The sequence below is a fragment of the Aspergillus mulundensis genome (assembly GCF_003369625.1).
Source record: "Aspergillus mulundensis strain DSM 5745 chromosome Unknown scaffold_0, whole genome shotgun sequence".
In the NCBI taxonomy this organism is placed as follows: domain Eukaryota; kingdom Fungi; phylum Ascomycota; class Eurotiomycetes; order Eurotiales; family Aspergillaceae; genus Aspergillus; species Aspergillus mulundensis.
Genome location: NW_020797888.1, coordinates 3,959,517 through 3,983,551, shown reverse-complemented (window position 1 = coordinate 3,983,551; position 24,035 = coordinate 3,959,517). Strand labels below are relative to the sequence as shown.

General features: G+C 52.0%; 7 protein-coding genes across 7 annotated transcripts; 6 read left to right on the top strand and 1 right to left on the bottom strand.

Annotated features, from left to right (window-relative positions):
- Window positions 1-327: 327 nt before the first annotated feature.
- On the bottom strand, window positions 328-4,129 carry DSM5745_01046 (putative checkpoint protein kinase (SldA); the record flags this gene model as incomplete). Its single annotated transcript, XM_026743062.1, has 3 exons — window positions 328-2,543; window positions 2,596-3,031; window positions 3,137-4,129. 3 exons carry the CDS (start codon window positions 4,127-4,129, stop codon window positions 328-330), a joined length of 3,645 nt encoding a protein of 1,214 aa, XP_026608907.1.
- Window positions 4,130-4,824: 695 nt separating this feature from the next.
- Window positions 4,825-6,544, top strand: DSM5745_01045 (DNA-(apurinic or apyrimidinic site) lyase APN1; the record flags this gene model as incomplete). Its single annotated transcript, XM_026743061.1, has 4 exons — window positions 4,825-5,195; window positions 5,252-5,371; window positions 5,436-5,570; window positions 5,617-6,544. 4 exons carry the CDS (start codon window positions 4,825-4,827, stop codon window positions 6,542-6,544), a joined length of 1,554 nt encoding a protein of 517 aa, XP_026608906.1.
- Window positions 6,545-8,842: 2,298 nt separating this feature from the next.
- DSM5745_01044 (putative nucleotide-sugar transporter) lies at window positions 8,843-10,641 on the top strand (the record flags this gene model as incomplete). The annotated part of the gene is made up of 2 exons (XM_026743060.1): window positions 8,843-9,268; window positions 9,319-10,641. The coding sequence occupies 2 exons, from the start codon at window positions 8,843-8,845 to the stop codon at window positions 10,639-10,641; spliced, it is 1,749 nt and encodes a 582-aa protein (XP_026608905.1).
- Window positions 10,642-12,710: 2,069 nt separating this feature from the next.
- Window positions 12,711-15,323, top strand: DSM5745_01043 (uncharacterized protein; the record flags this gene model as incomplete). Its single annotated transcript, XM_026743059.1, has 8 exons — window positions 12,711-12,915; window positions 12,996-13,201; window positions 13,247-13,275; window positions 13,330-13,394; window positions 13,442-13,675; window positions 13,725-14,542; window positions 14,595-14,832; window positions 14,896-15,323. The coding sequence occupies 8 exons, from the start codon at window positions 12,711-12,713 to the stop codon at window positions 15,321-15,323; spliced, it is 2,223 nt and encodes a 740-aa protein (XP_026608904.1).
- A 902-nt stretch (window positions 15,324-16,225) lies between these two features.
- Window positions 16,226-17,950, top strand: DSM5745_01042 (uncharacterized protein; the record flags this gene model as incomplete). Its single annotated transcript, XM_026743058.1, has 3 exons — window positions 16,226-16,463; window positions 16,526-17,866; window positions 17,943-17,950. The coding sequence occupies 3 exons, from the start codon at window positions 16,226-16,228 to the stop codon at window positions 17,948-17,950; spliced, it is 1,587 nt and encodes a 528-aa protein (XP_026608903.1).
- A 1,183-nt stretch (window positions 17,951-19,133) lies between these two features.
- On the top strand, window positions 19,134-20,670 carry DSM5745_01041 (FAD-dependent monooxygenase spyC; the record flags this gene model as incomplete). Its single annotated transcript, XM_026743057.1, has 4 exons — window positions 19,134-19,426; window positions 19,473-19,744; window positions 19,794-20,161; window positions 20,209-20,670. The coding sequence occupies 4 exons, from the start codon at window positions 19,134-19,136 to the stop codon at window positions 20,668-20,670; spliced, it is 1,395 nt and encodes a 464-aa protein (XP_026608902.1).
- Window positions 20,671-20,940: 270 nt separating this feature from the next.
- DSM5745_01040 (uncharacterized protein) lies at window positions 20,941-23,468 on the top strand (the record flags this gene model as incomplete). Its single annotated transcript, XM_026743056.1, has 8 exons — window positions 20,941-21,028; window positions 21,073-21,197; window positions 21,249-21,368; window positions 21,445-22,462; window positions 22,511-22,548; window positions 22,596-22,781; window positions 22,834-23,256; window positions 23,328-23,468. The coding sequence occupies 8 exons, from the start codon at window positions 20,941-20,943 to the stop codon at window positions 23,466-23,468; spliced, it is 2,139 nt and encodes a 712-aa protein (XP_026608901.1).
- Between the last annotated feature and the right edge of the window lie 567 nt (window positions 23,469-24,035).

Sequence of the window (24,035 nt, the reverse complement as noted above, 5' to 3'; positions counted from 1 at the left end):
CGAGAGCGAAGGCATTATGAAGGAATTGGAAGGAGAGAGGGTATGATTGCACTGTACTCCGTAGACTAGCCATGCACAGACAATTAAAGAGACGTGAAAAAGAACATGAACACAAGCAAACTGAACTGAAAAAACGAAGAGATATGCCAGTAGTAGAATAAGGGGGTATACGCGGGCTGTACTATATCATGATAACATTACAAGAGTGAGATGCGATGGAATGAGCCGACGACGGCAGGACATCGAGACCAACGACCAAGGATATTCAAGAAGCGAAATCAAGCGAAGGGACGGGACAGTCAATGAAAGCACAGAAGGAAGAGAAAATCACTTCTCCAACCTCTTCTTCCTCTCCGCGAAGATCGCCTCTAGCTTCCGGATCTGCAGACCCAGCCCCTTCTTCTCGGCATGGTCAACAAGCCAGCCCTCCATGCGTCCACGGACATACTGCATCGAGTTGAGGACAGGGAGGTTCGAAGCATTCACGTCGGCGTTCTGCTCCTGCTCCAACTGAACCCATCTTTCCGCCCCCGGGTTCAGGAGGAGATCGAAGACGTCGACCCAGATCTCCTTCTCCCAGTAGCGCTTGAGCGGCTCGCGGATGCGGTACGTTTTCTTGGAGGAATCGGTGGGAACACTCTCAATGTATTTTCCGAAGAGCATGACATGGACTGCACCAGCCAGACCGTAAAGATCGATCTGGTGCGTCCAGGGTCTCATCTCCCTTATCTCGGGACACTCATGCTCGCCGGTCTTCCAGTCTGCGATGAATTGCACGGAGCGGTCGAAGGCGCGCATGTCGATGCCGCGACCGAAGTCGATCAGGGCGAGGCCCTTGGTTCCCCACCCGAAGGCGCCGGAGGGGGAGTAGTGGATTTCGCGGGGGTCTGTGTTTTCGTCGGCCGCTTGGAAGTGGGTTGGTTTGTCGTCGAAGCGGATGAGGCAGTTGTCGGCTTTGATGTCGCCGTGGAGGATGCCGCAGGTGTGGAGGGCTTGGACGGTGCGGAAGAGCTCGATTGTGAAGAACATGGCTAGGGCTTCGTCGAGGCCGCCTTCGCCGGTGGCGGGGCCGGAGATTCCTTCGTGGCGCACGAGGTTAACGAGGTCGAGGAGGGTTCCTTGGGGGCGGTAGTCTTCGACCAAGATGCTCTCGTTCTTGAAGATATGCAGTTCGTGGGCCCGGACGATGCTATCGGTAGCGCGGGAAAGGGTTGAAAGCTGCCCTAGGCGGTGGTGCGCGGTTTGAATCATGTAGAATTCCCATGCGTTTGGCGGACCGACTTCCAATTTGATGGCCTCGAAGCCGTAGCGAGGTGTCTTCTGTCGTGACTCGACGGAGTTTCCGCTGTTGCTGTCAACAGACTCCATCTCCGAATCAGACTCTAAGCTGTCTATGCTTTCCGCAAGGTAAACTGGAGCGTAGGCTCCTGCGCCGAGCTCCCGTCTGACAATATAGTTCCTCTCTGCTCCCGGAAGATCGATGATTGGGACGTCAAACGCCGACTCGCCGCCACTCCTGGAACGCTTGCTGGTGTTTTTCATGAACCGCTCAATCTCAGGGGCGTAGTGAGACTGCGTATCGGGATGAGCATTGAAGCCAGGGTAGGCTGCGAGAGTGGAGTGCGAGGCCTGAAGAATTGTGTCCCGGACTGACCTGCCAATAGGATTGCACAACATGTCTCTGATAATAGGTCCGTGTTGGGTGGTATCTTTTGCCGGCGACGATAATTTGAGGCTCGAAGAAAGCGACCTGTTCGCGGTAGGGCTTTCAACTATATCTTCCAAGCCGTGCATGGTCTGCCCGTGGAATGGCGTCTCCGTCGGAAGAGGGCTGGAAAGAAGATTTCCCATCTGAGGCATACCAGGCGTCGTTGTCGGGTTCAGCACACTTGAAGGAGTTTTTGCGCTGCACAGATTGCTCCGAGCAGCAGTCATCGAAGGGAACGAGTGCTCGGTGCGCTCAACAATTGGTGTCATGAAAGGCAGGCGGTTTTGAGCCACAATGACAGGGTCTCGGTATGTGCCAGTGGGTGCTACATAGTCCTCTGGCATCTCTGGAATGAACCTTTGCCTTTGAGGTTGTTCGTTTGTCGGTGCAGAATCAAGGCCATTCGTGTTATCATCGTCGCCAGGGTGTACTGTTGATTGTGTTGGATCAACAGCTTCTGACTGAAACGAAGTTGTTTCACCCCCAATTTCGGCAGCAGAAAACTGAGTCCATTCGCCATCAACAACACTTTCAGCGCGAGTATTATCGAAGTCATCCGCGTCGCCTTCATCGAAAGATTTGTGGAATGTATCATCTCCAAAATCACTGGACGCTGCAGATATTCGCCCAACTGTGCTTTCCCCAGCACTTGTATAGTCATCATCGTCGAAGTCACTGCTTTCCGCCACATTGTCGGTCTCCGTTTTCAATGGTTGATTAAAGATGCTGTAGATCTCATCTGTGGCAGCTCGCGTGTGCATGGTCATTGTTGGCTCCGCAGTGCTCTTGCGCCGGATTTTCTTGCTTCCAGTGGGAGAATCAAATTTCATCTTGACTGTTTCGGCAGTTAGCATATCGCCGCAATAGGCATATAGAAAGTCTCTCACTCGTCTGCGTTTCGGCCTTGACTTCGCGAACTTTCAGTTTCCCTCCTTTGCCTGATTTGCTATCATGAGCCTTCTCTGACATTATAGGCTGATTCAGAGCATGGTCATCTGTACCGCTCAACTTTAACTTCTCCTTGAATTCGGCTGGAAGGGCATTCTCATCGGGCGAGTTGGGATCTGCTTGGACGGCGTTGCCAGAGATCTGCTTGAGAGGCCGCTTCTGACGCCAATCCTTGTCCATCCATCCACGCTTCATGGCTCTGAGCTCCTCAAAGCTGAATTCAACGTTAGGGTTCTTGTAGTCGGGGTACACCGCAGCGAGATCAACAAATACTCGCTCCTTTCTTCCTGTACGTGGGTTTACGGCCTCCCGAATGCGGTGTTCTGGAACTGGCTTGGACTGCATTTCATCTTTGTCTGGTAGATCTGATTTTGACTGAATACATAAAGTAAACCAATCCAGGTTCATGCCACCAATTAGTCCTATGATCGTAAATATACGGAATTCAGAGAAACAGGGTGAAAATAAATTAGAGCTTACCTCATCCCTAAAAATCGCCAATTTCTCCTTCGGCGGAGCTTTCCTTCCAGCTTTTAGTGTTTCCCCAGCCCATGGTTTCGCCTCGATTTGATTCTCCTTTCGTCGATCTGACCTAGATCCAAGACTGTCCCAGCCCTTGGTCTGTGCACCCAAAGCCGGCTGGCTCGCTGCTTGTTCTGTGTCGGTAAAGATAGCCATCTTGGCTTTTCCTGACTTTGTTTTAGGTGCACTCGTGGTTCCTGGACTAGAGCGCTGGGCTTGGGGATCTGCGGGTGCGGCCGCAGCGGAAGCGAATGGGTCAACTTTGGCGGCTAGTGCGGGGCGCACTGCAGGAAGTGCGGGCGACGAAGGTCCGTTATCTCTTGTCTGTTCTTCATAGCGTCTCTGGAAATCGCCGTATTTTCTAACCAGACGTTCGGTTGGTCGTGCTTCCCGGTCGATGCCAAGTCTGTACACCTCGTCGGCCTGTGTCCACCTTCCAACACTCTCAAGCCACGCGGCGAATTCTTCGTAGAACAGAGCGAGTCCTTCCCCGACGTGGTGCCGAGCCATGAATGCAAATGTTTCTCGTGGCGAATCTGAGAATAGTCTGATGTAGTGAAGCCATAGTCGGAGGTATCGTGGGTCGTTCTTGTAATGGGGCGATGATAGGAATGACTTGACGGCGCGCTCTAGTAATGGTAGAAGTCCTGACTCTGCGGTTGCTTGTGCAGTCGGGTAGGCATTCAATGCCCACTTCACATAGCGATCGTAAATGTCGAGAGGGTCGTCTGATTCTGCGATCGCCTGTAACTCCGCCTCATATTCTTGCCGGATCGCGTCGTTGAGTGTCCGTGTGTCATTTGGTGATGGAGCTGCCAGTTTATCACTGGGATCGCGAGGAGAGAATATCCGGGCCAGTTCTCTAGCAGAGCGGCCACCTGGAAGCGATTGAATATTTTCCTTCTGTCCTTCAATGATATCGAAGTCGATCAGATCTCCGGAGGCCGCCATCGCGGCGACTGTCGTGGTTGATGGTCGGGATTCACACTCTATTGTTCGCCAGTTCCCGAAATCAAGTCGGATAGTCAAGACCGCTATAGATTCAATAGTCGTCGGGGTTTGAGGGCGGTCGTACCTGTCGTTCGTCGTTGGAGTGGTCAAGTCGTCCGAGGGGACTCGAAAATAAACCAAGTTTATCGATAAACACTAGCGCCGTTGCTGTGGTGACATTGTAGTCACATGACTTTACCTCCCCAATAAGGAAATATTGAAATTCGACCACCATCGCTCAAGTCTTTCTAGACATCTCACAATTCACCCCTTTCAACGCGTTGTTGAGTTTCAAGACGTGTCAATCAAATCTTACACCTGGCTCCTGTCAAACGCCTTTCGCGTAGCTCAATTCGACCGCGTTTTGCTCTGTCACGGAACGGACTGTGGCCGACAAGGTCTGAGGAAGATATAAGTGAGAAACAAACATAACCCATTAAAAGAGTCGCATCTAATTGAGGCATATGTGTATTAGGGCTTTGCTGAATTCCGCAACCTCTGATCGTCTCATCCGCTGAGACTCGCCAAAATCACCTCCGAGTCGCGACCGTGGCCCCGCTCCGGCAAATTCAACGTCTCTGACGCCAATTCCATCGACCGTTCTCCTCCTACACAAACGAACAGCGTCTTAGCAATTCTGTCTGCGAAGACCTGAAATGCCGCCACGAGGAGCCCGAAAGGCGGTTGAGGTCAAACGAGAACTAGAGGACGACGAACTACGTTCCCCTAGAAGACAGTCAAAGCGCGTCAAATCGGCCGCACAAGCAAGAGCTTCAAAATCCACTGTCGCAACTGAAGAAGAGGTTAAGGAGGAGGTAAAATTAGAGGCATTCATTGAGGCCAAAAAAGAGGAAGCTGAGGAACAAACCACGGCCAAGAAGACGACAAGGAAGAAAACTACCAAGAAAGATCAAGCGGAGATCATGCCTTTGAGGGCTCGCACGCAGGGTCTGCGGATGTTCGTTGGGGCTCATGTGAGTGCCGCTGGAGGTGTTTTCAATGCTGTGAATAATAGCAAGCACATCGGGTTAGTGCCCATCTTCAGCAAAGCTCCCACCTGTGTCTGCGGCTAATTCCGTTCAGTGGCAATGCTTTCGCCCTATTCATGAAATCACAGAGGAAATGGGACAACCCTCCGCTGCAGGATGAACACAGAGATAGTTTCGTCAAGCTTTGCAAAGAGCATGACTATGATGCTTCGAAGTATGTCAGATCATCACAGGTCACGCATGGCTTCCACTGTTCTCGATGTGCTAATCCAGCATAGATATGTTCTTCCTCACGGCTCCTACCTCGTGAACCTGGCGCAGGAGGACAAGGATAAAGCCAAGCAAGCATACGACGCATTCTTAGACGACCTTCAACGATGCGAAGCTCTCGGAATCCAGCTGTACAATTTCCAGTACGTCGCGCTTCTTGTTCCACGTCCATCTACTAATGTCAAGTAGTCCCGGAAGCGCAAACAAGACTCCATTTCCCAGCGCACTCGCTCGGCTCGCAAAAGCTCTGACGAACGCACTCGCCGCCACATCCACCGTCGTACCTGTCCTAGAAACCATGTGCGGCCATGGTACAACAATTGGTGGCTCTTTATCTGAGTTCCGCGACCTTCTTGTACTCATTCCGAAAGAATACCATCCGCGCATTGGTATCTGCATAGATACATGTCATAGCTTTGCAGCAGGCTATGATCTAGTCTCTCCAACCGGATTCAAGGCATTTTTACAGGAGTTCGAAGACCTAATCGGCATCCAGCATCTACGTGCTCTTCATCTCAATGACTCCAAGGCACCCGGTGGGAGCAAGCGTGATTTACACGCAAACATTGGAACAGGTTTTCTGGGCCTAAGAGCCTTTCACAACGTCATGAATGAACCTCGCTTTGAGGGTATACCCATGATTCTCGAAACGCCGATTGACCGAGTGCCCAGTGCAGCTACTAACGGAGCGAAAGAAGATGAATCAGAAGAGGAGAAAGTCGAGTCAGATGCCAGCGATGACGAAATCAAGCCAAAGAAAGCCAAAACCACCAAGAAAAAACAACAGAAGAAGCCAGCTGCAGCCAAAGCAGTCCCTGATTTCTCTATCTGGGCTCGTGAAATCGAGCTCCTCGAGTCTCTGATCGGGATGGATCCCGAGAGTGATGAGTTCCGTGCCCTTGAAGCTAAACTCTCCGAAGAAGGCCGAGAAACGCGGGAGAAGCAAATGGAGCAGTATCTACGGAAGCAGGAGACCGAAGAGAAGAAAAAGGCGAAGAGTGGCGGGAAGCAGAAAACGCTGATGGAAATGATGAATGGGAGCAAAGGGAGGGCCAAAGCGAGTCAGAAGAAACAGTATGAGACGGAGAGTGAGGATGAGGGTTGCCAGAGCTGTTGACGTGATGCGAACTGATCTCAGCGGGACATGCCTGTACTTGCGTTTGTATCGCACGGCTCGACTCATCCAGCTTTCTCTATAATACTGGCGTTGTAGGTGTTCGCTGCATTATTTTCCACCAAAAGATCTATAGATACCCTTTCTCGATTACTAGCTTTCAGATTCCTTTCATGTCTCGCGGGTTTCAGCTTCTAATACAAGCCTGAAGCCTGAACCCTACAAGCAGACTAGGGAAGACTCTGGTCATATAGTATCTTCTTTCTTAGTTTCAAAACCCCGGCGAATAATTAGTGAAGGCTACTTTGGTAGAGCAGGCAGGGGCCAGGAACTGGAACGGTCTCCAGCCGAGGATCGGAAGGACGATCCCCCATAAATTGGGCGGCGAATAAGAGCGTCCGTTGAAGTGGCTGACCCCGGATCGTCAGGAAAAGCAGATCGCCAGCAGCACAGACCTGTCCGTCTGGTCGTCTTGTGCGCTTCGGATAAGTGCATGGTGACATGGGTAAGCAGGATTGTGACTGCTGGCTGTTTACTACAATCATAAGAGCAGTCTGCATCTCATTTGTCTACTGCTATAAGCTCTGCGAAGCGTCAGTCCTGAACATCCACCCCGAGATGAGGGGTCTTCCGTTCCTAGTCGAATTACAGTCCGTGGCCGATTTTCTGGGATAGCCTCGGGATGCAACATCGCCTTCCATGCCTATCCCAGACTCAATGAGCGATGAATAATCCGGAACCCAATGTCGCGAAACAGGGAGAAAGTCCGGTTCTTCTCAGCCCATCGCATTCCCGGTGCAGGAATTGCGCGACCGACCGATTTTTGTCCGGGAGTTACCTTGCACTGCCGGGGCTTTTGGGAGGAGTTCGTGTTCGTGTGGCATCTGCTCTGGATACACCGCGCTCGGTCCCTGACTCCCCGCACGATGAAGCCGCAAGCAAGCCTCAATCTGACCTCACCTGACATTATTGATTACTTGCAGGGCTGCTAGTGCGGTCATATAACATTTGCACATATCAATGACTGATCATACAGTGACATACACCGGTGCCGTCTTCCAGATTGCTGAGTATCCGTATTGTGGGGCCGCCGCAGTAACATGTAGACAGGCAAAGGGGAACGGGTACCTTTGGCCCTTACCTAATGCCCAGTTTCATGATACAGCTAAGGCTTTCTCAGTCATTGCCCAACTTCTAGTAGCCAAATGTTGGAATCGGGGGTAGCCGTGGGACACAATCCCCCTGAGCGTGCTCGCAGCGTTCCAGCTAGAGGAAGAACATGTGGAGATCAGCTCTTGACACCTATGTTTCAAAGACAGTGTTGATATAAATTCTCGGCGATTCTGAGTTAAACAGGGCGCATACTGTTCGCTAAGCTTGGGCCGACTCAGCCGCTTCCAGCCAAGAGCTGGCGCCGGTCGCCTTGATAGAGGTCTGACATCAGCTCCTCGAGGTCATACGATAAGTATCTCAGAATCAAGCAAGAGAATAAACAGATCTTCAGGATTAGATATCCGTAGAATTCCCATGGTTACCCTGATACACGTGATCCGTAGCTTACCCCAGGTCGTGTACGGTGTGACGGACAGCGGCATCGTAGCGAGGTCGAGGCCCGAGTCAGGAGTTGGCACAGAGGCTCGCTTGGCAGACGACAGTTTTGTGGCTGTTGGGCTGCTAGACCGATCCCTTGGCGAGAATGGATCCAGGAGGAGTCGATGCTGGCCGTTCATGACTCTTTTTTATGAAATTATGACGGGCTAAAAAGTCACTCCTCCTTCTCCTGGTCCTGTGACTGCCCCGATCTTCCTCTGCTTCCTTCCTTCTCCTCATTCAATCATTATTTCGTTGCCATACTCACCGTTCTGTTCTTTTCTTTTGTCCTGTCTCTCGTCTTTCCATGTCAGATTAAGTCTCCCTACCAAGCTATCACAGCACTACTCTCCTTATCCGCGCTCCATCGGTCGCCCTTGCGTCCTGCTTGCCTCTCTCCCTCCCCTGCGAGGCGCCTGCATTTGTCTTTTTACTGCGAAATAGACTGATCTCCCTCATCAATTTCACCCTCCGGACGTGTCTACGATAGTACTCCTCTCACCGATACTCTCCTCGATTCCCTCCTTTAACCGCCGACTCTCCCCGTCGCTTCTGACCGTCCGCCCTTTTTCGAGACGACCGCCTCGATTTCTCTGGCTAGCCCACGAGACACATATTACGAGGGTCGCATTGATGGAGCTTTCTTCGCCTTAGTGAATCCGTCTGTTTTCGAATTCCACCCGCAATCTCCAGCGTGGTCCTACCACAAACATGAGCATATCTCCGGGCAATCACCATCGGCGGCGGAGCTCTGTTCTCACGGGCGCTGGTCCGTCCCAACCGCAACCACCTTTCATCGAGCAGAGGGAAGAAAATCATAAGCGCGACGAACAGAAGCCGTCGGCAGCCGATGATGCGGATATCTCAGACCTTTCCTCAATTGCGGAGAGTGAGGAAGGACACTACTTGAGCTCCGACGACGACCATCCCGTCGATGAAGAAACCGGCCTCACAGCGAACCAGAGACGCCAGCGGCGTCGACGACGGAAACAGCGGAGGCAATTGGATGCTCGCATAGCAGGTACAAAGACAGATCTGTTCAATCTCAGTTCAGCAGATCGGACTGTCTTTAGCAGGTTGCTGGTCAACGTTGGACTAATCCTGTTATGGTACTTTTTCTCGCTCGCGATTTCCATCGTAAGTTCTACGAGCCTTTCTCGGCCATCGCATTTAGCTAACTGGCGCAGTACAACAAATGGATGTTTTCTCGAGACGAGAACGACAAGGAGGTTTTCCCATTTCCTCTCTTCACTACCAGCCTGCATATGCTCGTTCAATTCACGTTTTCCTCCCTTCTCCTCTTCTTCATCCCCTCGCTACGGCCTCAACCTACACCTCCCTCATCTCCCGACTCCGAGCCCAGGCCGGTGCTCACCAAGTTCTTCTACCTAACACGCTTGGTTCCGTGTGGTGCAGCAACTTCTCTAGATATCGGACTAGGCAACATGTCTCTAAAGTTCATAACTCTAACTTTCTTGACGATGTGTAAATCATCTGCGCTTGCCTTTGTTCTCATATTCGCCTTCGTCTTCCGTCTGGAGACGCCCTCTGTCAGATTGATAGCTATTATCGCTACAATGACCATTGGTGTGGTGATGATGGTGGCCGGCGAAACAGCCTTCAATGCTGTGGGCTTCGTCTTGATCATAGCGTCTGCTTTCTTCTCTGGTTTCCGATGGGGCTTGACGCAAATCCTCCTTCTGCGACACCCAGCAACAGCGAATCCATTTTCAACCCTTTTCTTCCTCACCCCAGTCATGTTCTTTTCTTTACTTCTCATCTCACTCGCCGTCGAGGGCCCGACGGAGATTGTCACCGGCCTCACGGCTCTCGCGGACGCTCACGGGTTCGGATCCGGCATCCTACTCTTGGTCTTCCCCGGTGTTCTAGCATTCTGCATGATTTCGTCTGAGTTTGCGCTACTTCAGCGATCCTCGGTTGTCACCTTGAGTATCTGCGGCATATTCAAGGAGGTAGTCACGATCACCGCAGCGGGCGTGATCTTCCACGACAAACTCACGGCGGTCAACGTGACCGGCCTTGTCGTCACCATCGGCAGCATTGCCTCTTACAATTACATGAAAATATCAAGAATGCGAGCGGAAGCCAAACAGAACAATTGGGAATCCAACCCAAGCTCGGATTCGGAATATGACTCTGATCAAAGAAGGCAGGGTGATTATCAGCGAATCGCCAACCCTGAAACCTCGGAGATCCATGCCCAGGGCGTCGATGCTGCTCATGATCAGAATGCTGGGCGCTCTTTCCCTGCTCTCACCACTAGTGCTAGCAACAACGTCAACGCGCTCACAATCAGCACGTCGAATTTGAGCGATCACGGTCATGGGTCGACTCATTCGCCCCTGATCTCTGGCCCGTCGCCCTTGAAGTCAGCGCCCCCAATCATCGTATCCATGGAGGATGAACTTCACAAAGCCGGACGGAGCTTAAGTCCAAATGAACATGCTCAGTCTTCGTCAGGTCGCGTATCTCCAGCGCAAAGCCATTGAGTTGATTTCAACTCTCCCACGCCGTGATTCCGCCTATCGCTTATTATCATCTGATTGGATCGAACCTTGTACATGACGACGATTTGTCGCTCTCGGTCAAGGCAAGCTTTGTGCTATTGTCCGAGCACGTACCTCGCCGTTCTAACCTTTAGAATCAACGTTCATGTCTCGATACCCGGTGGATGTCTGTCTAGTTAAAGCGCAGCGCATTGGAAATACCCACACATTGGCAAGTGCGGTCCGGTATAGATATTTGATTTATATGAAGAGATACCTTGTTTGATTCGCTGCTCATGGCAGAGTTGTCGCATGTTGCAGAGATAATGCTAGTGTGGGTTGCTGGTGTTATATATACAAAATACCCATCAACCGAATTAATCAGCTTTGCTGCGACTTTACCGTCGTATTGATATACTGATTATAGCGTAGAAGGAGCGTTAGTAAATTGAGGTGGTAGCCCGACCAGCCGTCGCCTAGATAGACTAGCTAGCTGGAGTGCTTTCCCTCTTTCCCTCTTCAACCACGGACCTAACACTTCTCTCGCGAAACAACAGCCTGCAACGACGCTCGTAGGTCTTTTCTCTAACCCGCAAATTATGATATTAGACTGACCTTCCACTCGACGCGTGCCCGTCTACCCATTTATGGATGGTGGTTAGCCTCGTTGGTATGTGCTCCCGTCCCCAATATATATAACCTCTCGGCCATCTTGCTGACAATGATCTTTGTAACGAGCAGGTTCCACGGCTCTGGATGGACATCGTCAGTGGATTTCGATCGTATTTGGCGAAATGCAAAGTTGGACACAGTGGATTGGAAAGGCGGTTTAGCGAGTTTGCACCATTGTCAAGACTCGAATGCTCAGGTGAAGCATGTGCAGATGCTTTCGTGCAGACGTCTGCCACAAGACGATGAAGACATTAGGATCAGGGTCAACTCCCATCAGCTTCTCTTTGGCAGGTTCCGTGCGGTGGTGGAGTATGTTCAACGCGTCTCAGTCTTTTGAGTGTTGATTCTCTGTGGTCTTGAATCCTTGGATGACAGGCTTTGCGCCACACTGAAATAACGAGCTGATGGAAGAAAAGTAGTTGGTTCATGAGAGCTCCATGTTCAACGCTGTTTCTTTAAAAGACCCAATCTTTGAACTTCCAATGGAAGAGCATGCTTCAACGTCTGCCTGGCACTGAAATTAAAAGTTCGAGGATCTCAGTGGGCAAACAAAATCCGGAAGAGCCCTGATCAGCCCATATTATACAATACTCCGCATCAACTCCGCATTGAATGCTCGCCAATGTCTTGGGGAAGTTGGGGTCGCGGCTGCTATTCCTGTTTCTGTTTAGTTGAGCGGCGAACTCGTGCTGCAATTTGGTGCTTCCCGGAGTGCAACCGAGCCCCAGCCCTAATGCAGATATGCGTACGGGTACCTAACTACCTATGCTTCGTCACGTTCTGACCACATGGCCAGGAAATACTCCAGAGCTAGCGCGAAGTTGTATGTCAGGCTTCACGAACTGCCGCAGACGAAGAGCTCAGTACTCCAGGGTTTGACCGAGACCCATCAGGTCGGGAACATGATACGAGCTGGACGGTAAAATCTACGAGTTCGGGCACAGACAGACAAGGTGCAAAGGTATGACAGTCACGAAGCAAGTGCAAGCAAGATTCTTCAACCGGGGTAAATCACCCCGTAGTTGCGGCTTAGCCCTGCTCCTCCGCTCCACCCCGCAATGTATGGGGAATCCCGGCAGTCACCCCAGGATCCGGACTAACGGTGCCATGGCTCACTCAGCCTTCACCGTACAAGCTCTCCAGTGCCTGAATAAACGGCAAATGCATTACCCAAGCCAAGGTTGGAAACCACGATTTCGGACTCTGTTCTCCCGAGCTGTGCTTCGGCTCGCCTACGTGCGTGGCATCATGTTCAGCTGCTGGGTGAACAGGAGTCCGGAGAAGCCGAGCAGAAGGCAAAGAGGGGGTTACAAAAGCGCGGCCGTAGCCTCTTTCTGGCCTTCCATCAGTCGCTGGACTTCGGTAGGATCTTGTGGTCACTCGTCCTGCTCATCCTCACAATGCATTCAAATCTTCTCCCAGGTTTGACCAGTGCCGCGACGCTACTTGGCCTTGCTCAAGGCCAGAGCCAGCCGTATCATGACTGGGCAAAAGCATACGAGGCAGCAGAAGCACTTGTTTCACCCTGGACGACGGAACAGCAGGCTAATATTTCTGTGCGGTATGGTACTGCTCCAGGCTTTGTGCCATTTGAGCCTAGTGATGGTAAGTTTTGGGCCTTGTCCCAATAGACCCCAGCCCATCAGCTCTCTCCAATCTATCTCCGGTCATACTAACGGTTCCAGGACCTACCGGTGTGTCTGGAGGGCAAGGTGTTTCTGGCTGGGTAGGAGGTCAGACGATAGCCAGTTCCTGGAATCGGACTCTGCTTGCGGACCACTATGGACGTATGGCCGTTGAGTTCCGAGAGAAAGGCTATAACATGCTCTTGGGACCCTCTACAGGGCCGCTTGGCAGAAGTCCATTGGGATCGAAGCTCTGGGAAGGATTGGTAAGTGACCTTCTTATGTTTCGTCCATGGTCTAACAAGGTTTAGGGCTCCGATCCGTACCTTAACGGTAAATTGTAAGAACATCCTTTGTCACTAGCCTATGCTCAATAGCTCACGGGGTATATCAGGTTTGGTGTCAGTGTGGCAGCTATTCAGGAACAAAATATGATCTCTTGCGGCAAGCACTACCTGGGTATGACTATTCAACCGCACTATATTGTCACTGCTGACAGCATCCAGCAAATGAACAAGAGACCAATCGAACGTCCTACGGCAGCGATGATCCCGCTATGCGGACATCCAGCAACTTAGACGACAGGACCCTGCATGAGCTGTATCTCTGGCCTTGGATTGATGGCGTCGCTAATGGAATGGGATCTGTCATGTGCGTCATGAACCGCGTCAATGGGATCATTGGCTGTGAGAACGATCACATCATGAATGGCGTGCTTAAGAATGAGACGGGGTTCAAAGGTGATTCTATCTGTGGTGTCGAATCTGATACATACTCATGCTATCTCAGGGTTCATTGTCCCTGATGTCACCGCGCCTCTGGACAAAACTGCAGGCCTTAATGGCGGACTTGACTGGAACTCGGGTTACTCGCTCTCTCAGCTCATGGCTGCCGTCAACAACGGAAGTATCTCGGAAAGTGTCGTGAACGACCACGCGCTGAGGATTGTCGCAACGCAATTGAACCTCTTGCTACCTCCAGAGGAATACGCATCCACGGATGAAACTACCGACCTCAACGTCCGAGACGCAGGGAGCAAAGACTTTATCCGCCGAGCCGGGTCCGAAGCAATCGTGCTACTCAAGAACAAGAACGGCACACTTCCCCTCAAGAGCCCCAAATCACTCGGTATCTTCGGCAAAGACGCAGCAAATCTCGCTACAGGCCCAACTCCCCAATCGGACTTCTCCAACTTTGCAGGCGACACCTATGATGGACATCTTATTACAGGAGGCGGCAGCTACTCGCCTGCTCCGTATGTCGTGTCTCCGCTAGATGCTCTGACTGCAAGAGCAGCCGAGGGCCAGGGATTCGGCTACAAGTATATTCTGTCGGACAACTGGACGGTCACGCCCCCGGAGTCTACAGGCGAAGGGTTCTTTCAGACCTCTGGAGTTTCTGTGTCCGAGTATGCAAGCGAGTCAGAGCACTGCCTTGTCTTTATCAACGCCTTTGGCAAAGAAGGGTCAGACCGACGTACCCTGGCTGATGAGACCGGCGACAAGCTGGTGAACGATGTTGCGGATTACTGCAGCAGCACAATTGTGGTTATGAACAATGCCGGAGTTAGGCTCGTCGACGCTTGGATTGATCATGAGAATGTCACGGTGCGTTATCCTCATCTCATGCAGCTTAGAATTTATACTTACTCTGGAGCAGGCTGTTCTGAATGCCGGCGCTCTCGGCCAGGAAAGCGGCCACGCCATCGCTGACGTCCTCTTCGGCGACGTTAACCCCTCGGCAAAACTTGTCTACACCATCGCGAAAAGCGAAGACGACTATAACGGTCAGATCTGCGCGTGCTGTGAGTGCGATTACACGGAGGGACTGTATATCGACTACCGCCATTTCGATCAGGCGGAGATTGAGCCGCGCTTTGAGTTTGGTTTTGGACTGTGTACGTTGCATTTCACCAACCTATTTTGCCCTAGGATACCTTTGGACTGACATCATTATGCAGCGTATACGACCTTCTCCCACTCCAACCTGACAATCACCCCCACCACAGACACAACAACCCTAGCTGCCTACGCCACGGGCAACGTTACAGAAGGCGGTCCCTCGGACCTTTTTGACCAGATCCTTACCATCACCGCGTCAGTAAGCAACACCGACGATATTGCTGGAGCAGAGATAGCACAGCTTTACCTCTCCTTCCCCGACGCGGCAAAGGCACCCATCCGGCAACTGCGGGGTTTTGAGAAGGTCTACCTTGAACCTGGTGTGACTAAGACCGTCACATTCCCAATCCAGAGAAGGGATCTGAGTATTTGGGATGAGGAAGAGCAAGGATGGAAGATTGTTGGTGGTGACTATGGGGTGCTTCTGGGCAAGAGTAGTCGGGATTTCACTGCGGAGGGATCGATTGAGATTTCGACGTTTAGGTAGAGGAAATGCTCGTGTTAAGCACTTATGACAGCTGTCTACGCTGTCGAGACCGCTTAGGGCACACATAACTGCCGATCTGCTTTATGTCAAACCCTTGTTTCAACTTTCATACGTGGATTCGCCCCGCTGGCTTCTATTCGATTTTTGGGGTCCCTGCCACGAATAGAGAGGGACCGCAGGTTCTGGAAAATCAAAACGACTGTGATTATCGTGTTCCTTCCCTACTTTCTTGCCATTCGCTCGGTTCTCTAGACTCTGACCCGATTCTGCCTGCCAGTGTCCTCTGCATGCACACATAATCGACACCGGCGGGTTAAAGCAGCCCGAAACTGTATAGTCGAAGGATGCAGCTACAGTGCGAATCGGACGAGCGGGCTCCTCCTCACATACACCATCACACTTGCTCAATCAGAGGCTTAGATACACAATACTCCTTACGCTCCCTAAGTCCGGGGGCTGTGGGGATGGCGCCCGGCGGTACTAAGCATCTTCACACCACAAACCAACAGGGATCGGTTGTTTTTGCTGGGAATAAATGACCCAGACAATGAAATTTTGCCCATGCCACCCGGCTTGGACAGCAAGGGATGGATGCTTGATCCTGGGGTCCGGAGAAACGCCATGCCCTAATCTATGCGCGTCAGGATATCCCTCCAATGAGCGGGTCTACTCCTGGTGATCAGCGCTCGCGTGTCTGGCCCTGAGGAGTTTGGCTTGGTGGACACGTACGCCTGCGTGTGTCTTTGCTCCTTAATTTATTTCTCGCGGAATGGAAGGGGAGGGGATGGTTTCGTGATAATGTTTGCCGATGGGTGCTGGGGCTGGGTATATAAGGTAGTGGGGGCGTTGCTGAAGGGGAGCATCACAAACTGGTCCAAGCAGCCTTTTGATTGTTTGCAACCATGTTTCTCTGGAAAGCACTCTTATCGGCGGCTCTCGTTGCCAGTCTGACCGTGGACAAAACGGACGATGGCATCGTTGTTGATGTTGAGGGAGACGATGGCTTTGTGGTGACGATTGATAGCACTGGGTCTATTTCTTCCCTCCAGTATCGCAATGCTGAGTATCAGTATTCTGGGACATTGAGTCATATTGCCTCGGGGCTTGGGAGTGATGCTTCGGTGTCTTATAATACTCAAGGTCAGCCCTTTGTCTCTCTTCTCTTGACAGCAAACGGATCTAACATGGTCTTGCAATGACAGGGGACTACGCAATTGTCTCAGCCACCATTGACGACGACGACTTCAATTTAACGCACTACTACGTCTTCCAAGACGGCCGCAGCGCAATCTACATGGGCACAAACGCCCTCTCGCAGCCCGCCGTCGGCGAACTCCGCTACATCGCGCGCCTCGTGAATCTCCCTGAAGCGTACAAGGAAGGCGAAGTCTCGGATGTCCGAGAGGGAGAGATCATCGAGGGCAGCGACGTGTTCCTCGTCGATGGCGAAACCCGAAGCAAGTTCTACTCCTCCCAACGCTTCATCGACGACTCCGTCTACTGCGCCTACACCTCCGACTCCAGCGTCCACGCCTGCTTCCTTTCAGACACCCGCTCGCGCGAGAAGTCCTCAGGCGGACCCTTCTTCAGAGACATCGACCTGAATCTCGGCAGCGACTACCACTCCGTCACCTACTACATGAACTCCGGCCACGTCCAGACAGAAGCCTACCGCACCGGTTTCTTCGGCCCGTACATCCTGTCCTTCAGCGGCTCGGGCATCCCGTCGTGGGACGACTTTGACGTCTCGTTCTTCGACGACCTCGAGCTGGACGGGTACATCGGGTCCTCCGCCCGCGGCGTCGTCAAGGGCACAGTAAGCGGGACGTCCTCCTCCCTCCCAGCCGTAGTCCACTTCTACAACGCCGACTACCAGTCCTGGGCGACCTCCTCCTCCGACGGCACCTTCACATCCCCGCAGCTCGTCGAAGGATCGTACACCATGGCCCTCTACCAAGACGAGCTCCTCGCCGCCACAAGCACAATCTCCGTAACGGCATCCTCAACAGCAACCGCCTCCCTCGCCGCAACAAACACCATCATCACCGCCGCCCGCACAACGCTCTTCCAAATCGGCCAGTACGACGGCACACCCTCAGGCCTCCTGAACGCAGAAAACCAGCTCCGCATGCACCCGTCCGACGCCCGGATGGCATCCTGGAACCCCACGCCCTTCGTCGTCGACACCAATTCGGACGCGGACTTCCCAATGGCCCTGTTCGCCGACGTGAACAATAACTTCGAGATCCAGTTCACTCTGCCTGAGATACCAGATACTGAGACGGTGACTATCCGCGTCGCGACGACGTTGAGTTTCGCGGGCGGTCGTCCGCAGGTAACCCTCAACGACGACGAAGGCGATGCGCCCGCGGCACCGAGCAAGATCGACTCGAGGGGCGTGACGCGGGGCGCGTATCGCGGGTATGGCGAGGTGTATGAGACCAGCTTTGATGTGGGGAGTTTGGTGGAGGGCCAGAACTCGGTGTATATTGCTGTTGTTTCGGGGAGTAGTGGGGAGGAGTTTTTGAGTCCGAATTTCGTGAGTCTGCCTTTTCTCTCTTCTTTCTTCCTTTCTGTTGGTGTATGGTGGGGGTTTTGCTAATGGGTTGGTGTGTGTAGATTGTTGATGCTATTGAGGCTTATTATTGAGTGGAATACTGCCTCGAGTTGTGGTTATGACCTCGAGGTGAGAAGGCATGGCATGGTTCCAAGGTAAGGGTTTATGCTGTATCTCTGTCTGCGTCTGCCGAGTTGATACTGCGGCGCATGGCAGCGACAGTCGGTCCCTATTACCTGCTATAATCATTGAATAGCACGTGTCTCCAAGAATGATATATCTTGATATCTATATGCTGGGCTAAGGCCAGGATGCTGCAATTTCCATTTTCAGATAGAAGCGAGGAAGGCGAGCTAGATCAACACTGGTCTGAGAACCTGAAGAGCCCTGGCTAGAGAGACCAGTCACTATATAGCCCAGCAAAGCAGACCATGGCCTGCTGAAAGAGTTGGGTATAAATATATGTAAACAGGCATTGTGAGTGCTGTCTTTCACACACTGGTTCTCGGCAGTGGCAGTGGGGATCTACGGTACCTACTTAGGGCTCACTTCCCCTTTGCACCTGCAGCTGCCGAACTGCCATGTTACTATGGACACGGGAAAGTATGGCGCAGCTTACATGTTATTTGTTTGCACATCTGCAGCATGGGGAAATATGGACCTTACAAATAATAGTAATCTTATCTTGCTGGCATAACTTCTTCTTCTCTCTCCTGCCATGGGGTTTGGGCGTTATGCTCTTTATTAGTGCACTAGACGCCGCCGAGCAATCATTCCACACAAGGTTGTCTCACTCACTTCTACTGATGAGCAACACAGTTCCAATAGGCCAGAGCTCACTGCGTATCGTGTTGAAGGCAAGCAGGCAAGCAGGCAAAACAGCCAGCCACTCCCAGATCAGCGCAGTATGCTCCCCAAACAAGCGGTCAGCCTTTTCCCTTGCGAGACAGTGATTGGCTTCTTGGACGGTCTTAACTCCTCTAGCGCGGCGCTTTGCAGAAGACTATCCAGATTTTGGGACATCCAGCCGATCAGCCTTGAGGAGATGCCCAATGATCGACAAGGGAGGGGCCCACGCTCCACGGTTCGAGCGCAAGATCGAGATCGGTTTCCAGCTGATCTGCCCTGGTCCACAATCCACTTTGTCTTCTCGTCTCTTGAATCTCCAGGGTGGAAGAGGGGTGTTCGTGTTTGTACCTGATTTATTCTGTCGCACAATCGCTTTATTTCGAGTGCGCGATCTTTGTAGAAAGATGGAAGGCAGCCCGCTCAAAGTGATCATCGTCGGTGGCTCAGTAGCCGGCTTGACCCTCGCGCACTGCCTGCACCGAGCGAACATCGACCACGTCGTTCTGGAGAAAAGACCTGAGATTGCGCCGCAGGAAGGTGCTTCAATTGGGCTGTGGCCTACGGGAGGACAGGTCCTTGATCAGCTTGGGCTGTGGGAGGAAATAGCGGAAGGGACTCAGCCGTTGAGAGTCCATAATGTCTTGTACCCGGACGGTTCGGGGTTTAGTCACGATGTGTTGAATCGGGTCTATGAGAGGTGCGATGTCATTGAGTGCTTGTATTAGCAGAGCTGATCTCGATAGGTTTGGATATGGTCTTACCTTTGTGGAACGACAGCGGTTGCTGGAGACTCTATACCGGCGGTATCCGGACCATTCCAGGATCCTGGTCAACAAAGCAGTCGTTGAGATTCGACAAACATCCAGCGGTGTTTGCGTCGTGACAGAAGATGGGACAGTTTACCAGGGCAGTCTGGTCGTCGGCGCTGATGGAGTGCATAGTCGCGTGCGCTCGGAGATGTGGCGGCTGACAGAGCTCCAGAATCCGGGCAGGATCACGCCAAAGGAAAAGAAAAGTCGGTCTCTAACCTCTTGAGTGCGAGAGATAAAAGCTAACCGCCGCAGGAATGACGACGGAGTACTCCTGTGTTTTCGGCATATCTTCAGCCATTCCTGGTCTGCGAAAGGGCGAGCATGGCAACGTATTCGGTGATGGAGTCACGGTTCTGACTTTTCATGGTGAGGATCGAGTCTTTTGGTTCGTGGTGAGCAAGATGGACAAGAAGTACACCTACCCGAATATTCCTCGCTTCAGTTCAAAAGATGCGGAGGAGCTTTGCGGCCGATTTGCAGCTATTCGCCTTGTTGACGGGGTCTGCGTTCGTGATCTATGGGAGAGCAGGAGGGTTGCTTCAATTACTGCGATGGAGGAGGGCCTGTTCGAGGCTTGGTATTTTGGTCGAATGGTTCTGCTGGGAGATGCTGTTCGTAAGGTAAGAGGACCGAATCTTCATCTCTTCACTTGAGTTGACCGACCCAGATGACTGTCAACATGGGACAAGGCGCAAACTGTGCGATTGAGGACGCGGCCGTCCTAGCGACACTCCTAGATCGGCTGGTCCAGCCAAACAAGAACAGCGCCCCAAGCGAGGCAGAGATTGAGGCTCTTCTCAGAGAGTTTCGGACGTTGAGATACGCTCGTTCGAAAGCGATATACGGCCAGACGATGTTTGGCGTACGGCTTTATACTCGTGACGGTATCCTGAAGACACTGATGGGGCGGTATGTTATGCCTCGTAAGATCGACCACATGGCGGATGCGACTTCCACTCTGATGGCTGATGGACCGGTTGTCGGCTTTCTTCCCCTGCCTCGGCGCTGGGGCACCGGTTGGGAGAGCTATAGAAGCCTCAAGAACGGGGACAGCCACTGGAGTCCACGAAAGATGGTGTTTCTGGCGCTAGGAATGTCTGTCCTGGCGTATGGCTACCTCAGACACTAGTCTAAGCAGTGCAGTGAGAAGAAGTGTTGCCATGACTCTGCAGGTCAAAGAGTTTGTTGTGGTGGGCTCGGAGTTACGGCCATCAATCCCGGAGTGCAAATCAGGAAGGACCCCATGACTTCTCTTTCTCTTGCTCTTTCTCTTGCTCTTTCTCTTGCTCTCACTTATCCTCGCCTCACCCTCACCTCATCATTACCCCTAGATTACCACCACATCTAGACTCATTGCTTCCAAAAGACTCAGCTTCCACCCTACACTCTTAGAGCCACAATGTCCCGCCGCAAGAAAGACCCTACCGCTCCTCAGACTGCCTCGACCAAGATCACCAAGCCCGAGAGACCCAAAAATGGAATTAAAGGTATGCGCCGTGTCAGTGTGGGCCCCTATCGCTAATAGGTGCAGTATCCCCAGAACTAGCCGCCATCGTGACTTCGGTTGATTTGTCCTCCAACGTCACGGTGAATGATATTGGTCCTACCAACCCGGAGCTAGCAGATGTGGACGGAGAGCCTCCTGCGTGGTCCAATGTTTGTGGTCGTCGACTCTCCAGCATGCGCTTTCCTAACTTTGAATCTTAGAATCGGCCTGAGATAGCAGGAGCTTTCACATGGTTCAAATCCCACCAAGGCGGCATGTACTATAACAACGGCATATGCTATGGCTTCTTGATTGACGGAGACTCTGGAAATCGCTGCCACGTAGGTGACGAAGAGGTTATTAGTAGAATGTGAGTTCCATTCTCCTTCAATATGTCCCGATTCTAATGTCCTACAGCGGGGGATGCTGCGAGAAGGGCAAGGATGGCAACCTGATCCAAACCAAAGACATGAGCGAGGAAAAAGCCGCTATCAGGAGCATATTGAGGAGCATGGAGGAGAAGGTTCCTGTCGGATTAATTATAGGCGAGTCTTTCCCCAAGCTCCATTGACTACGGCTGACATTGTATCAGGCTCCAAGAACACGGCCTGCGGACGAAAGCTACCCCACCGCTACAATGTCATGGCCTACTTTCTAGTCACTGATGTCTGGGCTGAGAAGGTCGACGGCAAGATTGGCTTCAAAGTGCGCTTCGAGAAGTTAGACCTCTCGGAGAAGAGCTGGTGGGCGAAAAAGGGAACAATCCTGCCAGACCCTCTTACGCGCGCCTACACTGAGGCCGTCACTCTGCAATGCGCCGCTTGCTCTTTGCCCAGCAAACAAGTGTACATGGAGGGATGGATGTGCTTAAACCCCAGGTGTCAGGAGTTCTGGATGCTTTCTGGCTCACAGCCTCCGGTCACCATGACTTTTCACGACAAATTTCTTGAAGCTCGGACACGACATGAGCCACCAATAGAATTTCCCCCTCTCGTGCCGAACTTACCCGAGAAACCGGATTCCAGCTCGTCGCGTGCTTCGTGGAGATTTGGGATCGTGTGTCCTCACTGTCGAAAGTGCATACCTCGGATCCATTGGAATGGCTGGAGGTGCGCCGACAACGATGCAGGAGGACCGGAGGAGAAATGCCCATTTGAGCGATGGATAAAACTGGATCCAGTTGCCTTACCGGCAGAAGATAGAAACATCGATCAGGGCCGTGCCACAAAGCTCGTTCTCCTCACAGGCAGCCCCGATGACACGTCCTTCCCTCCGTATGCGCTGGTTACGTATAGCCTTGGGGATGCCGGATATATCCTGCATTTCAAATCGAATTCAGCGATCAATAGCCGCCCGAAGGGTCCCGATGGCCTCTTCCAGGAGTTACAGGAAGCCGACCTTAGGCTCCGGCGTCATCCTATGAGTCAGGCGCAAGGTGAGTGCATTGCTCCATGGGTAGGTAATGCTAACATCTGATGAATAGTTGGCGGCACCCTAACTTCACAATTCTCAACTAATTTTGTAGGAGTCATCCACCACAACTTGCTTCCCATATTAACAGTGCGTAGGGTTGTCCGTACAAGTTCGTTGTGTGTGTTGAATCGCGAGGCTTCGACCAAGCCTGCGACCCCGTACTCCGCGCACTCGGTCGTTTGAGATGGGCCACCGAGACCGCCGTGCAGAGCATGGGAGGCACCGCTCTCGAGCCCAATGAACTGCTCTTATTGGGGTACTTTGAGGATCAGAGAATCAGCGTATGTATGGTCAAGAGATTACAATATGGAGTCCAATTGACAGAATGATTAGTATCACGATGATGGTGAATCCACACTCGGTCCTACAATTGCTACCCTCTCCCTTGGCTCAACCGCAACGATGTCTGTGCGGATGAAGTATAAGTACTACCACGGCTTCACCAAGTCAAGTATGAAGAAAAAGAAGGGGGAGGAAGAGCAGGAGCAGAACGGGGAGGAGGAGAAGGAAAAGGAGACTGTTGCCCTTCTTGCCGACGACCCTGTCCTGCCCTCATGCGAGAACTACACCAACCGCCAGGCTCTCAAGAAGAATCTTCTTGATGGGTCTACCTCTGAGGAGAACTACAAGAAGGCTTGGTGGGAGTCCTTCGAGCAAAATAAAGGCCAGGACAAACCACCCGATCTTATGAAGATTAAACTTGAGCATGGCGATTTTGTCGTGATGCATGGAGAGGGGGTACAAAAGTACTACGAGGTAGGTGTCTGTTTGGTTCCGTTTGAACCTTGATCACGTCCTCGATGAGATACTAATTGACGGCTTTTCAGCACGCTGTCGAGCTCGACAAGCGCGGCGAGCTGCGATTCGCGTTGACGGCGCGCCATGTGAAGAAAGAACATATCTCGGAGGATGAATGGAAGATGGGGCAGTTTACTTTGAACGAGGACCAGATCTATGATGGAAAGTGATTTACCGGCTTGCTCTGCTTTCATCTGGCTTGCTATTTACGGCGGCGTTGCCCAACTCCCATTTGTTTCTTCGTTGATTTCCTCCAACCTCGAATCATTTCTGTTTTGTGAAGCCTAGTTGTTGATTTACTTGACGCGCTGGTTTTTATTGCTCTATTTTCTTTACATACAGAGCCTGGTGAAAGAAGAGCCAGGCCACAGCCCAAAGGTCATTGTTTCTTGTTTCAACAGATGATTTACGCAAGCGTTCCAAGTCACACAAGTTCCCCAGTGTCTCTAGATCATCGAGATACAGCTATCAATGAATGCACAGATACTACTTACGATGTTGCAATCGAGCCATGGCGAAGACTAATGTCCCCGAAGAGAGTCAGCTACCAGCTTGGGAATGACTAGCCACCACAGAAGAATTCGCAGAATCAAAGTTGCACCTCTAAGATACCTTCCTTTCATCAAGAGTTCCCAAACAGGGTTTTCAGCCCCTCTTAAACTTTCAAAAGTCCCATACATGACCAACCAGAAGATGCTTTGCGCTTGAGCGATCTCTCGTGGGTATTGACGAACAGG